This window comes from Denticeps clupeoides, chromosome 5 (assembly GCF_900700375.1).
Source record: "Denticeps clupeoides chromosome 5, fDenClu1.1, whole genome shotgun sequence".
NCBI lineage: Eukaryota > Metazoa > Chordata > Actinopteri > Clupeiformes > Denticipitidae > Denticeps > Denticeps clupeoides.
In genome coordinates this window covers 16,639,841-16,650,848 of record NC_041711.1, presented here as the reverse complement: position 1 = coordinate 16,650,848, position 11,008 = coordinate 16,639,841, and the positions used below count along the sequence as shown (strand labels likewise).

Here is an 11,008-nt window from a genome sequence, read left to right as displayed (position 1 = left end):
AGCACAGCACATGGTGACACAACATAATGTGTGTGGGGATGGTGCTTTGCTCAGTAGCACCTCAGTGGTGGATCGGGATTCGAACTTCTGAATATGGGGCTGCTTCCTTCACCACTAGGTTACACCACTGCCCCTTTTTTATGATACAGTGAACGTCTTGGCTTGTGGTGAACCTGCCAGATGTTATCTCCTAATGAAAGTTGTCCTTATCCAGAGCGACTTACATTCAGTAGTTACAGGGACAGTCCCCCCCTGGAGATACTTTGGGTTAAGTGTCTTGCTCAGGGACACAAAGTGCCATTTGAACCTGAGTCTTCTGGTTCATAGGCGAGTGTGTTACCCCTTAGGCTACTAGCATCCTACCACCACCACACAGTGACACAACGAAATGTGTCCTCTGTATTTAACCATCACTCTTGGTTGAGCAGTTGGCAGCCATGACAGGCGCCCCGAAGCAGCGTGTGGAGACAGTACTTTGCTCAGTGGCACCTTGGCGGATTGGGATTTGAACGGGCAACCTTCTGATTATGGGGCTGCTTCCTTAGCCGCTAGGCCTAAAGTAAAGTGACTCAAACCCACAACCTTTGAATGGCTAGAAGTCCAATGCACTATCCATTGCACCACAGAGCCGGGGTTTCTACACCTCAAGACTGGTTGAACAACTGCATGTGTACGTTACACCTTGAAATGCTGATTTTGTATAAATCCACATTTTGAAATTGCATGCATGCAGTTTTCAAAATGGTCTGCAGGCCACGATAGAACAAAACATGCAAAAAATGTCTCACTGAGTAGGTATTGGTTGTGCTCTGAAGAAACTGACAAAGCACAGAGGTGTGAGATGAAAACGTTTTTTTTTGTTTTGTTCTGTTCCTTTGTTCTTTTCATCTCATCTCATGACATATGTTATTTTAAGCATGTCTTTATCAAGAAAAATCTATGGCAACATTTTCTCCGTATTAAACAAATCCTATATTTACATATCAAACATTTTTGACGATCTAAATTGGTGAAAAACTCCCTGGAACAGGAAGAAACCTTGAGAGGAACTTTAGAACCTCAGAAAGGGGAACCAACTGTTCACCGAGAGGCATCCAGGAAATGGTAGCACGGATTGATTATTGCAGCCCAGTTATGCATCGCGATGTGATATCGAGGTAGAATGTTGCAGCTCGGGCAGATGACCATCAGGAGGAATCGGCGAATTACTTTCCAGGGTCAAACCGGGAAGGTCACGTGATCATGCCGGGATTTCTTGGAGAGACTGGCCATCCGCACGGGAGTGGATGTTGCAGGATAAAGAAAACAGAAGTCTGTGTCAGTATTAAAATGAATTCAATGAGAGTAAACGAGGAGAGGTCCGAACATTTTCGGCGGCACTAACTTCTGTAGCATTGCTTATGGTGAGTGGATTGTTGGTATCCATTCAGTTTTTAAGAGTCCTTGTTTTTTTATCTTAGTGATTGGTACTTTTTATGTAACTATTTTGTTTTGTGTGAAACCATAATGAGAGGCCGTTGAGGAAATATGTCCCTGCAGAATGTGTTGCCAAGTGTCCCCACTACGAACAAAATTGAACAATTTATGTAATTTTTAGAGTTTGTACTTCATATCTATTAAAAATGCAACAAACAATAAGTATACAACATAATCAAGGTTTATGCAGGTAGGGTTTTTCTGCATGCAAACTCATCTCCTAAAAATAACAAACACACACAAGAAGGGCTCGCTTGCATCTGGCTTCTCTCCACAAACTCGCTTGCAGGTTTCTCTCGCGAGATCTGGCAACGTTGCCCACAGGTAAGATCCGCGCCGAGCACGCAGAATATCACCTTCCGGCCGACGACGCGAACGGTCCTGTGGAGAATTTCTCCAGGACGTGAGGGGACGATGAGCACCTCCACTTCAGGTCCCGGAGTAGGGTTTGACGGGCGGAGGGCTTCACCTGCCTGCCGGTGAGCTGGCTACGGCCGTGAAGAAAACTTGTCACGACGCAAAAACTTCCTGCTCGGCGCCCACAGGTGAGAAAAGGCAGAAACAAGCCACATGTAGACGAGGCGACGTGCTTTAAAATTACATTCACGGGACACGGGAAAACTTCATTATTATTAATTATTATAATAAATTCGGTTATACCTGCCGTCTTCCTCGAGGCCACTTCAGCACCATTCAGATTCAGGGAGACGCGGACTACTTCCGCAAACGGATCTCGTGTGTGAATGTCCCCACCCCGGCTTCTTCATAGCAGGGCTGCCGCCTCCAGCTTCCTGACCGCGACCTTTTAATTAGTCCGCGCTGCAGCCTCCCTGCACCTACATTTACTTTTACATTTACAGCATTTATCAGACGCCCTTGTCCAGAGCGACTAGCCATCAGTTACAGGGACAGTCCCCCCTGGAGCAACTTAGGGTTAAGTGTCTTGCTCAGGGACACAATGGTAGTAGGTGGGATTTGAACCTGGGTCTTCTGGTTCACAGGCGAGTGTGTTACCCGCTAGGCTACTAGAAGGACAGGGCCACACATTTACACTTACAGGCCACGGCACGGCTCTCTCTCTCGCCTTCTTTACGTTCTTGTTCCAAAGAAAGATTTAATAAAGTATTTACAACAAGGTGAGTGGTGTACTCACTTTTGTGAGACATTGTTCTTTTTACGTTTTATAGGTAATAGCATGGTTTTAATTTATGGCTGCGGTCACAATCTCATGGCATGTTATGTTGTATGATATCAATGTCTATGTGCATTTATTTATTTTATTGCGCTCTAACTCCCAGACATGGCTGCTGGTGACAAAGTGGCTATAATAACAGAAGATGAGGAGGAGCAGAAGGCAGCGCAGTTTAACGCGCCCACCGAGCCGACACAGGCGGACCGGTCTCCGTCAGAAGTCAGCGCAGCAGGCCAGGATGCGTCATCCCCTGCCTCCCAACCTCTGGAAATAGACTGCTGTGAGCGGATGTGCCTCCGTATCAACCAGCGCCTTCTAATCTCCAAGATCTTCTATTTCTTCTTCTACGCCGCCTACGGCTCCCTTCAGCCGCTCCTCTCGGTCTACTACAAGCAGCTGGGCATGATGGCCAGCCAGAGCGGCCTGTTGGTTGGGATTCGCTACTTCATTGAGTTCTGCAGCGCTCCCTTCTGGGGCCTGGTGGCCGACCGTTTTAAGAAAGGCAAGGCCGTCCTGCTGTTCTCCGTGTTGTGCTGGTTGACTTTCAACTGCGGCATTGTCTTCGTCCAGCCAGCTGAAATGACATGTGTACTTAACAACCCTGCAGTTGGTCCCACCAATGAGAGTCACACCAACCAGACCAGGGTACGCCGGGACTTGACTAGACACTTACTGTCGTCTCAGACCGTTTATCATGGAAGGTATAGTAGAGATGAAAGCCCCTCCTTCTTAGAAGCTCTTGTATATTACAACTCTACCTCTACACCTACACCTACCGCTGATTCAAACTTCAGCTCCACTGCAACGACAAGCCTTTCCACCACCACCGCCGCCGCCACCACCACCACCACTGTCTCAGCTGTAGGACACGTTGTATACAATGTACAGCAGGTGAGGAACATCTTCCTCATCATTCTGGTAGTCATCATCATTGGGGAGTTCTTCAGTGCCCCTGCGGTGACCATCGTTGACACCGTTACACTGCAGTACCTGGGGAAGCACCGTGATCGCTATGGGCTTCAGAGAATGTGGGGTTCTCTGGGCTGGGGCCTTGCCATGCTGTGCGTCGGCATCTGGATTGACAACACCCACATCGAGCCGTTAATCCTGGGCATAGGGTGCAAGCTTGAAGACTACAAGAACTACCAGATCGCCTTCATCGTGTTTGGGGTGCTAATGGGCGTGGCACTGGTGGTTTCCACTCAATTCTACTTTGACAACAGGGACAGCCAAGGCGAAGAGGAGGACCAATCATCTCAGCCAGGGGCGTCGTCACTGGCCACCCAGAACACAGCAGCCACGGGGCTGGGTCCGGAACAGGGTCCACCGTCCTCAGTGGAGAGTAGTGAGCCGTTCCGCTACGTAACTCTGCTCAAGCTGCTCTGCAGTGTTCGCTACAGCTCGGTGCTGTTCGTGGCCTGGTTCATGGGCTTCGGCTACGGCTTCGTGTTCACCTTCTTATTCTGGCATCTACATGACCTGAAGGGAACCCCGACTCTTTTCGGGGTCTGCTCTGTGCTCAGCCACGTGTCGGAGCTGGCCGCATACTTCACCAGCCACAAGTTAATCGAGCTGGTGGGTCACATTAGGTAAGGATTAAATCTAGTTCCGTTCGGCGTCCCCGCACACTTCAATCACGCTACGCATACAGCTAACTGAACCTGCCTGGCCTTGTCACAGTATAGAAGCACGGGAGGGGCACTGATGTCCAACTCTTCTACAAGAGCTTGCGATTTCAGCATTGTGCTTTGTCTAGTTGCCTTATTAGTTCACAGACCAAAACATTTCATACATGCTGTTATTATTTTGCTAATGAGATACAAATATGGAAAAAATTCCGTGCCGGAAACATCTGCTACACTTATGTCCTGGTTGATAGAAGCCTAACTGGTTACACCCTCGCTTATGATGACCACAAGGTTACAGGTTCAACTCTCAATGTGAACAACCCTGAGTGTCTCCAGGGGGACTGTCCCTGTAACTACTGATTGTAGGTTGCTCTGGATAAGGGTGTCTGATTTTGGAGCTGTTGCGTCCGTTTCAATGTAAAGATGCAGGATAAGCTCGGCTGCCCGTCTCTGGCTGTGTATGTTTTAAATGTTTACATGTATTTTAATGGTATGGTTTAGTCCGGAAATTTAAACATGATTCAGAATTTTACTTCCCTTCTTGACACTTCTATAAAATGTCATGTTGCTGGAATTAAGTTAATGTTCCTGTTAACACCACGCCATATTATTTAAGCTCAAATAATGACCTCATCCTCCATTCAGGCAACATAGATGAAGAAGAAAGAAGGGAGGAAAGCACAACAGCCACTGAATACCGTACCATCCCCACCCCACTCACAATGGGTGTGGATAGTCTGGAATTACAAGCTCTCATAGTTTTAGGACAAGAACAACCAGTTTCATGTATATATATTTATATATATTTGAAAAAGTATGTCCTCTACAAACAATAGCAACAAGATGAAAGCCATGAATTTTTTTTTATATATATATAATTATTATAATACATTCAGCCAATTTCTTTACATTTGATTGTGATTGACATCACTCTGAACCACATTTATTAAGATATGTCAAATTATATCAACATGGTACCTTTGGGGCTATGGTGGGCTTTCATTTCTATTGTTCACACTTTTGGCCACTGCTTTTAGCTAGATTGTTTTCAGTAGATGTCCTCTTCTTTGACTGGTTAAGGTAAACCACCATTACCAGAGAGGGCTCTCACAGAGAGAGGATTTGTCTGAGAGAGATGTAAGTTCTGACAGAGGCCAGCCTGCTCCTCAGGCTCCTCGATGTGAAAACGCATGCATTAGGCATATGGAAGTCCTTTTAACACCAAAAAAAGTGTCAAATCAGCAATTCTCAACACTTTATTCATGAAACCATTTTAAAAGAACAAATAACAAGTCTCTCACTCTCTGCTGTTTCTCTGTACCAGAGTCCTCTATATTGGTCTGGCTTGTAACACAGCTCGGTACCTTTACATCTCTTATTTGGAGAATGCCTGGACAGTTCTTCCTATGGAGGTGCTACAAGGTAAGAAAAATCAGTCTTTTACTTGGAAATTGAGTCTCTTTTGAGGCTTTCTGACACAGTAAGTGCACTTGATGATAGGAAATCGCTTGTTCTTTTCAGCCTTCGCTTATCTCACACCCATTTCCTCAAAGTAGAGGTGTTAAAGGGTGAAAATGCTGACATAAAAGCGAAAGCCAGTTTGAACAATACAGTACCCCTTATAACTGTATGGAAATATAACATTCAAAATGAGAGGCACAGCAACATTACAGTTCAACAGTGGATATAAAAAGTGGAACAAGGGGTGGTATTTATGATGGGAAAATAATCAGACCACAGTTAATCATTTCACAGTGTTTGCCACCTTTAGTGTGCCCGTTAAACTAATTTAGCTAATTCACCTTTTAATTTAATTACAGCATTCAGATCTCTTGGGTAGGTATCAGTATGGTGCATCTTGATATGGCATTATTTTCCTCTCTCCTCCTGGCAAGGCATCACTTTAGTGTATTTAATACAAAACAGTACCTGTGCTTGTATAGAATCATGTTACAAATATTACTTTAGAAGTGATATATTTGCAGTGTCTCATTACTGTTCATATTCTGTTTCATGTAAAGTGCTAGTAAACATACATCTACATTGTTTAGATGGAAGATAAGAACAGTAAATCTCTCCCCCTCCCCCTCCAAGTGTAATCTTTGGGTGATTCATTTTATTCACAGCCAAACATTTGGGTGCAGTCAGTTATCCCCTTCTGTTATCTTTGAGTTATGTTCTCTGAACTGTCTTGGTGTCACGAAAATGTTCTTCTTACTGGGAAATATTCCATTGACTTGTTGGACCAGAGTTGAGAGAGTGTTTATTTTTGTACAAGGAGGAGGTCAGCACAGCGGTCCAGGATTGTCTGAAGAGGAACAGGCAGTAGATATCAGAGGGCAGTATTTGTACAGAGAGAGAGTGGAACTATCCATTGTGTTTTAGCATTTGTGTCTGTCAACAAGTTCAGTTCTATCTACTAAAGACCTTCAGACTCGCCTGTCTGCAGTGATACACTCCTGAAATCTTCATAAGTTCAGACTGACCCAGATACAATTATAGTGACACTGATATATGAAAGTGTTAAAAATGATTATATGCTGGTTAGTTGAATATAGTGGAATAAAAATGAGTAAAGAACAGTAAATGAATAAAGGATAACATAAAATGAAATTCCCTGACACTTCATATGTTTGGGTGTATTGTGGACTTTATTATAATGTGCAACCACCAGACTAACTAGTTGAACATGCCTTTAGTGAGCCCAAACTAGCAGGGCCAGTTCATGTTGTAATGTGGTCTCAGGGAAGGTCAGGTGATTGGTATCAGGAAGTCAAGTCAGCAACACTTCTGCTTACTTGTGTACAGGACAAACATGGGCAAGCTTTTTGAGTCCTATTTCTCAAGACACTAAGCAGTGCTGATTATTGCACAACTTGGATTGCAGACAAGATTGCCGAAACAGGATTCACAACGTGATTTGTTTTCAGTCAATAGGGAAGTTTAATGGGATCTCATGGTGGTGCAGTGTTTGGGGCAATGTTGAGAGTCCACGCCAGTGCACAGTCTCTCATTGTGCTTTGTTTACCTCTCATGTGGCCAAAGACATGCAGGTTGGGCGAATTTGTGAATAGACATGGGGTGTTAGAAAATATTGATGCAGCAATATATCGTGACATTCTACATGGTGATATTGTATCGATACAGGGACAACAAATAATTTTTGTATACAAATTTCAGTACAGAGTTGTGTTATGTCTGAATTATTACACAGATTGTACACAGCATCTTGTGTATTAGCTGGGTTTTTATATTTTCAGTATCACAGTATATCATGATTTAATCATATTTTGACCCATGTATCATTTACATTTACAGTCCACCTGGAGCAACTTAGGGTTAAGTGTCTTGCTCAGGGACACAATGGTAGTATGTGGGATTTGAACCTGGGTCTTCTGGTTTATAGACGAGGGTCTTACCCACTAGGCTACCACCATCATGTATCATGATAGGCATCGTATCGTGAGATCCTTGCCAATACACATCCCAAGAAATAACCCAGTCCAGGATATTGTTCCTGCTTTGTGTTCCAGCCTCCTGTGAAACCTGATCCAGATGGGCCAAATCTATTCCAATAAATTCTATGAATGGTTTTTATTTTAGTTATCTGCATTATTTTCACTTAAAAAAAAAAAAAAAAAAAAGGTTTAGGAAGCAGCCCCGTAGTCAGAAGGTTGCCGGTTCAAATCCTGCTGCCAAGGTTTCACTGAGCACCGTCCCCACGCACTGCTCCCCGGGCACCTGTCATGGCTGCCCACTGTTCACCAAAGGTGATGGTTAAAAGCAGAGGATACGTTTTGTTGTGTCCCTGTGTGCTGTGCTGCACCTTTTTAATTATAAACCCGATCAACTTTGTATGAATGTATGATGCTGGGAATTTTATAGCACAAATCATCAGAAGTAATAAAAGGTCTTTTGGCAGGCAAAATCTAGTTGGAAAAAATGATTTTAGAGAAATTAAGCGTTGCTGCTGATTTCTTCACCTGGAGTCGATGTCTCGCTGGCTTGATTGACCCCGTCCTTCCACATCAGTCGTGCGCAGTTGTTGAATGGCGCAGTGAAGCTTGTGTCCTCTATTTCTAGGTGTGACTCATGCGTCTGTGTGGGCAGCCTGCATCTCCTACCTGAGTGCAGCTGTGCCCCCGGCCTTGCGCACCTCTGCACAAGGCATCCTGCAGGGTCTCCATCTGGGGCTTGGCCGAGGATGCGGGGCCATGATTGGAGGAGTCTTTGTGAATTTCTTTGGTATAGCTGACCAAACTACTTAATTTCATGTCCTTTCTGCTGTCACAGCTTAAATGTAATGATTTTATTGTCATTTCACAGAACAACTGCATGTATACTTATTTATGGAATGTGGCATGCATACTGTTTATTAAATGTACTTAATTAATTTGTTTTATCATTGCATAAATTATTATGATAACACTAAGATTGTGACAATTATATTTAATTATTGTCCATCAATTTTTAAGCTCGCCTTTTGCTGATATAACATGTTTTTGTCTATGTGTGACGTAACAGGGGTGGCGCAGACCTTCCGTGGTTTAGGGATGGCTTCACTAGTCATCCTCCTCATCTTTGCCCTCATCCAGTGTCTTATCAGTCAAGACGGAAGCCAGAACAACAGGATGCTAGCGGAGAACATCCCTGTCCCTTCCAGCCCAGTGCCCATCGCCACCATCGAAACAGTTCAGGGTCAGGTGGACGCCGAGGCTCCTCGCTCAGAGCCCAGGCCGCCCCCTCAGAAGACCAAGCACCAGATGGAGCAGGAGGACATTAACAAACCTGCCTGGGTGGTGTCTGGCTCGCCCTGGGTCTCGCTAGCTTTTGCTCTGTACCAAATTCGAGAGATGATTGTTCTGGCAAACAAGAACCCCCTCACAGAAATACAACCATTACAGGTATGTGAAGTGTAGGGTCACAATGAGCCATGAATGTCACTTAAAGCTGTGTACTCTTCATATTCTTCATACTTCACTTGTTGAGATCCTGACTGTATGCTAATATAATGTCTTCACTCCATGCTTTCACTTCTCTGCAGAGAGGTGAGAAACCACTTACTTTCTTGCATGCTTTCTAATTTCAATCATTCAAGAAGTCATTATTCAATAATTATAACATCCCTGAGGCATTGCCACAGATGGAAGTGTTATGATATAATTGGGAATCATCAATCACCTTAATTATCCTATGACACTTTACAGCCTATTTACACGGTCCAGGCTACCAGCTACCATGTCATCCAAGTCATTTTTCACATACTATTGATTTTATTGATTTTAATTTAAGATGCATGTTAAGTTGAAATGTAAACATTTAAAATTACATTCGAAACAAATTATAATCATTATGTAGATTATTATTTGTGCATGGAACCTCAGCTTGCATGAACTGCGCTAACAAGATTGTGCTGTCTTATTTTGTTGCTAGAACACGAATGAGTTCTCCCTGACCTCTCCATCTCCTGAGCATCCATCAAATGCTGGACCCTCAGCCCCCCAGAAACAGCAGCAAACAGGACTTCGGATGCTGCCTTCTGAGTCTGCCCTTCCCAAATCCCATGCAGCCCCGGTCCAGATGGCCTCTCCTTCAGCTGCTGCAAACTCTGTGGAGAACCCCGTCCCTCTGGCAGGAAATAAGGAGCTTCCTTCAACAGCCACGGCTGCACCCTAACTAAGAATGTACGATTAAGGAATGGACTGCTCTTGCACTTCATTTGTTTTTTTTAATGGATTTGAATATGTGATGTTATTATCATTTTATTCTGACTATGAAGTGAAGTACTCATCCGTCCGTACATGCACACATACAGCATGTGGTATGTGGTGCAGTGAGATTTTTATGTTTTCAAATGAAACAGCCTTTTGTGTTGAAACTAGGAGATTTTTAGATGTTTTCGATCTTTCTCAGTACTGTATCCTGGCCAGTGTTAACTGACGTTAATTGACCTGTATTTATTGATCGTGATTTTCTCCACTAGACTTTCTACCAATGAGTCATCTAATGGTGAACCTTTTTTGGCTGTTATTAATACATGTAGTCATGCCAGGTTTTTGTTTGTGTGAAACCATTTACCACTAGGAGGCGGTAGTGCTTCAGTAAAAAGAAATAAATTACTTCAGTGATGATGAGGTTTTCCCCCAAAATGTTAGCAAGATGTTCCAAGAAAAAAAAACAAAAAAAAACAGGAATGCAGATACGCATCCATGTGTGTACGCAAATGTAAAATAGTTGATGGTTGTTACACTCTGATTTATGTAAATCAAATGGCTGTTAAATTGATGTTATAACATCAAAGGGGTCATTTTCAAGGTAGGTTCTGAAGGAAATTTCAGCAGTGTGTGGTATGTGTCATGTTTTTCAGACCTGACTTATGGGAGTGTCATTTCTGTCCACTTCTGTGTGAGGGCTGTGGGAACCTGGGTGGGCATTAAGATGAGGTGTGTGTGTGTGTGTGGGAGGACAGACCCGTAAGACTGCACCAATTCTCTTAAACAGAAAATGTGCTGTCAATGTAATGACACAATGAGGAGGATAAATATTCTCTGTGTGTGTGTGCAGCACAGGTGTGTGTGCTGTGAGGATTTCTATTTTTTCACCAACTTCCTGAAACTGTAATCAGATTTACTGTTTTCACAGTGCTATATTGTACCGATTTGTTGTGTACAGAACTGTACTGTACTCTTCCATTAAAAAAATGTTGATAAGA

General features: G+C 43.7%; 1 protein-coding gene and 1 long non-coding RNA gene across 4 annotated transcripts; one reads left to right on the top strand and one right to left on the bottom strand.

Moving 5' to 3' along the window:
* Window positions 1-821: 821 nt before the first annotated feature.
* Window positions 822-2,330, bottom strand: LOC114791074 (uncharacterized). 2 transcript variants are annotated; one of them, XR_003749904.1, is made up of 3 exons: window positions 2,137-2,330; window positions 1,718-2,004; window positions 822-1,264 (listed from the first exon to the last, which is right to left on the bottom strand). It is a non-coding gene; the product is annotated as an uncharacterized LOC114791074 (long non-coding RNA). The 2 variants fall into 2 exon arrangements; XR_003749903.1 differs by lacking the exon at window positions 822-1,264 and having other exon boundaries at window positions 1,588-2,004.
* Window positions 1,059-11,008, top strand: LOC114791073 (major facilitator superfamily domain-containing protein 6-A-like). 2 transcript variants are annotated; one of them, XM_028981600.1, is made up of 7 exons: window positions 1,059-2,021; window positions 2,775-4,257; window positions 5,621-5,718; window positions 8,380-8,541; window positions 8,821-9,200; window positions 9,341-9,344; window positions 9,730-9,871. In XM_028981600.1, the coding sequence occupies exons 2-7, from the start codon at window positions 2,777-2,779 to the stop codon at window positions 9,738-9,740; spliced, it is 2,136 nt and encodes a 711-aa protein (XP_028837433.1). In that variant the 5' UTR covers window positions 1,059-2,021; window positions 2,775-2,776; the 3' UTR covers window positions 9,741-9,871. The 2 variants fall into 2 exon arrangements, with proteins under 2 accessions (XP_028837433.1, XP_028837431.1); XM_028981598.1 differs by lacking the exon at window positions 9,341-9,344 and having other exon boundaries at window positions 1,060-1,403; window positions 1,766-2,021; window positions 9,730-11,008.

Bases quoted from the DNA above. Each gene is read 5' to 3' on its own strand.
- LOC114791073 (XM_028981598.1), top strand. From the start codon at position 2,777: ATGGCTGCTGGTGACAAAGTGGCTATAATAACAGAAGATGAGGAGGAG. The intron at 8,542-8,820 runs GTATAGCTGACC...GTGACGTAACAG, and splicing joins AGTCTTTGTGAATTTCTTTG to GGGTGGCGCAGACCTTCCGT. The intron at 9,201-9,729 runs GTATGTGAAGTG...TTTTGTTGCTAG, and splicing joins CAGAAATACAACCATTACAG to AACACGAATGAGTTCTCCCT.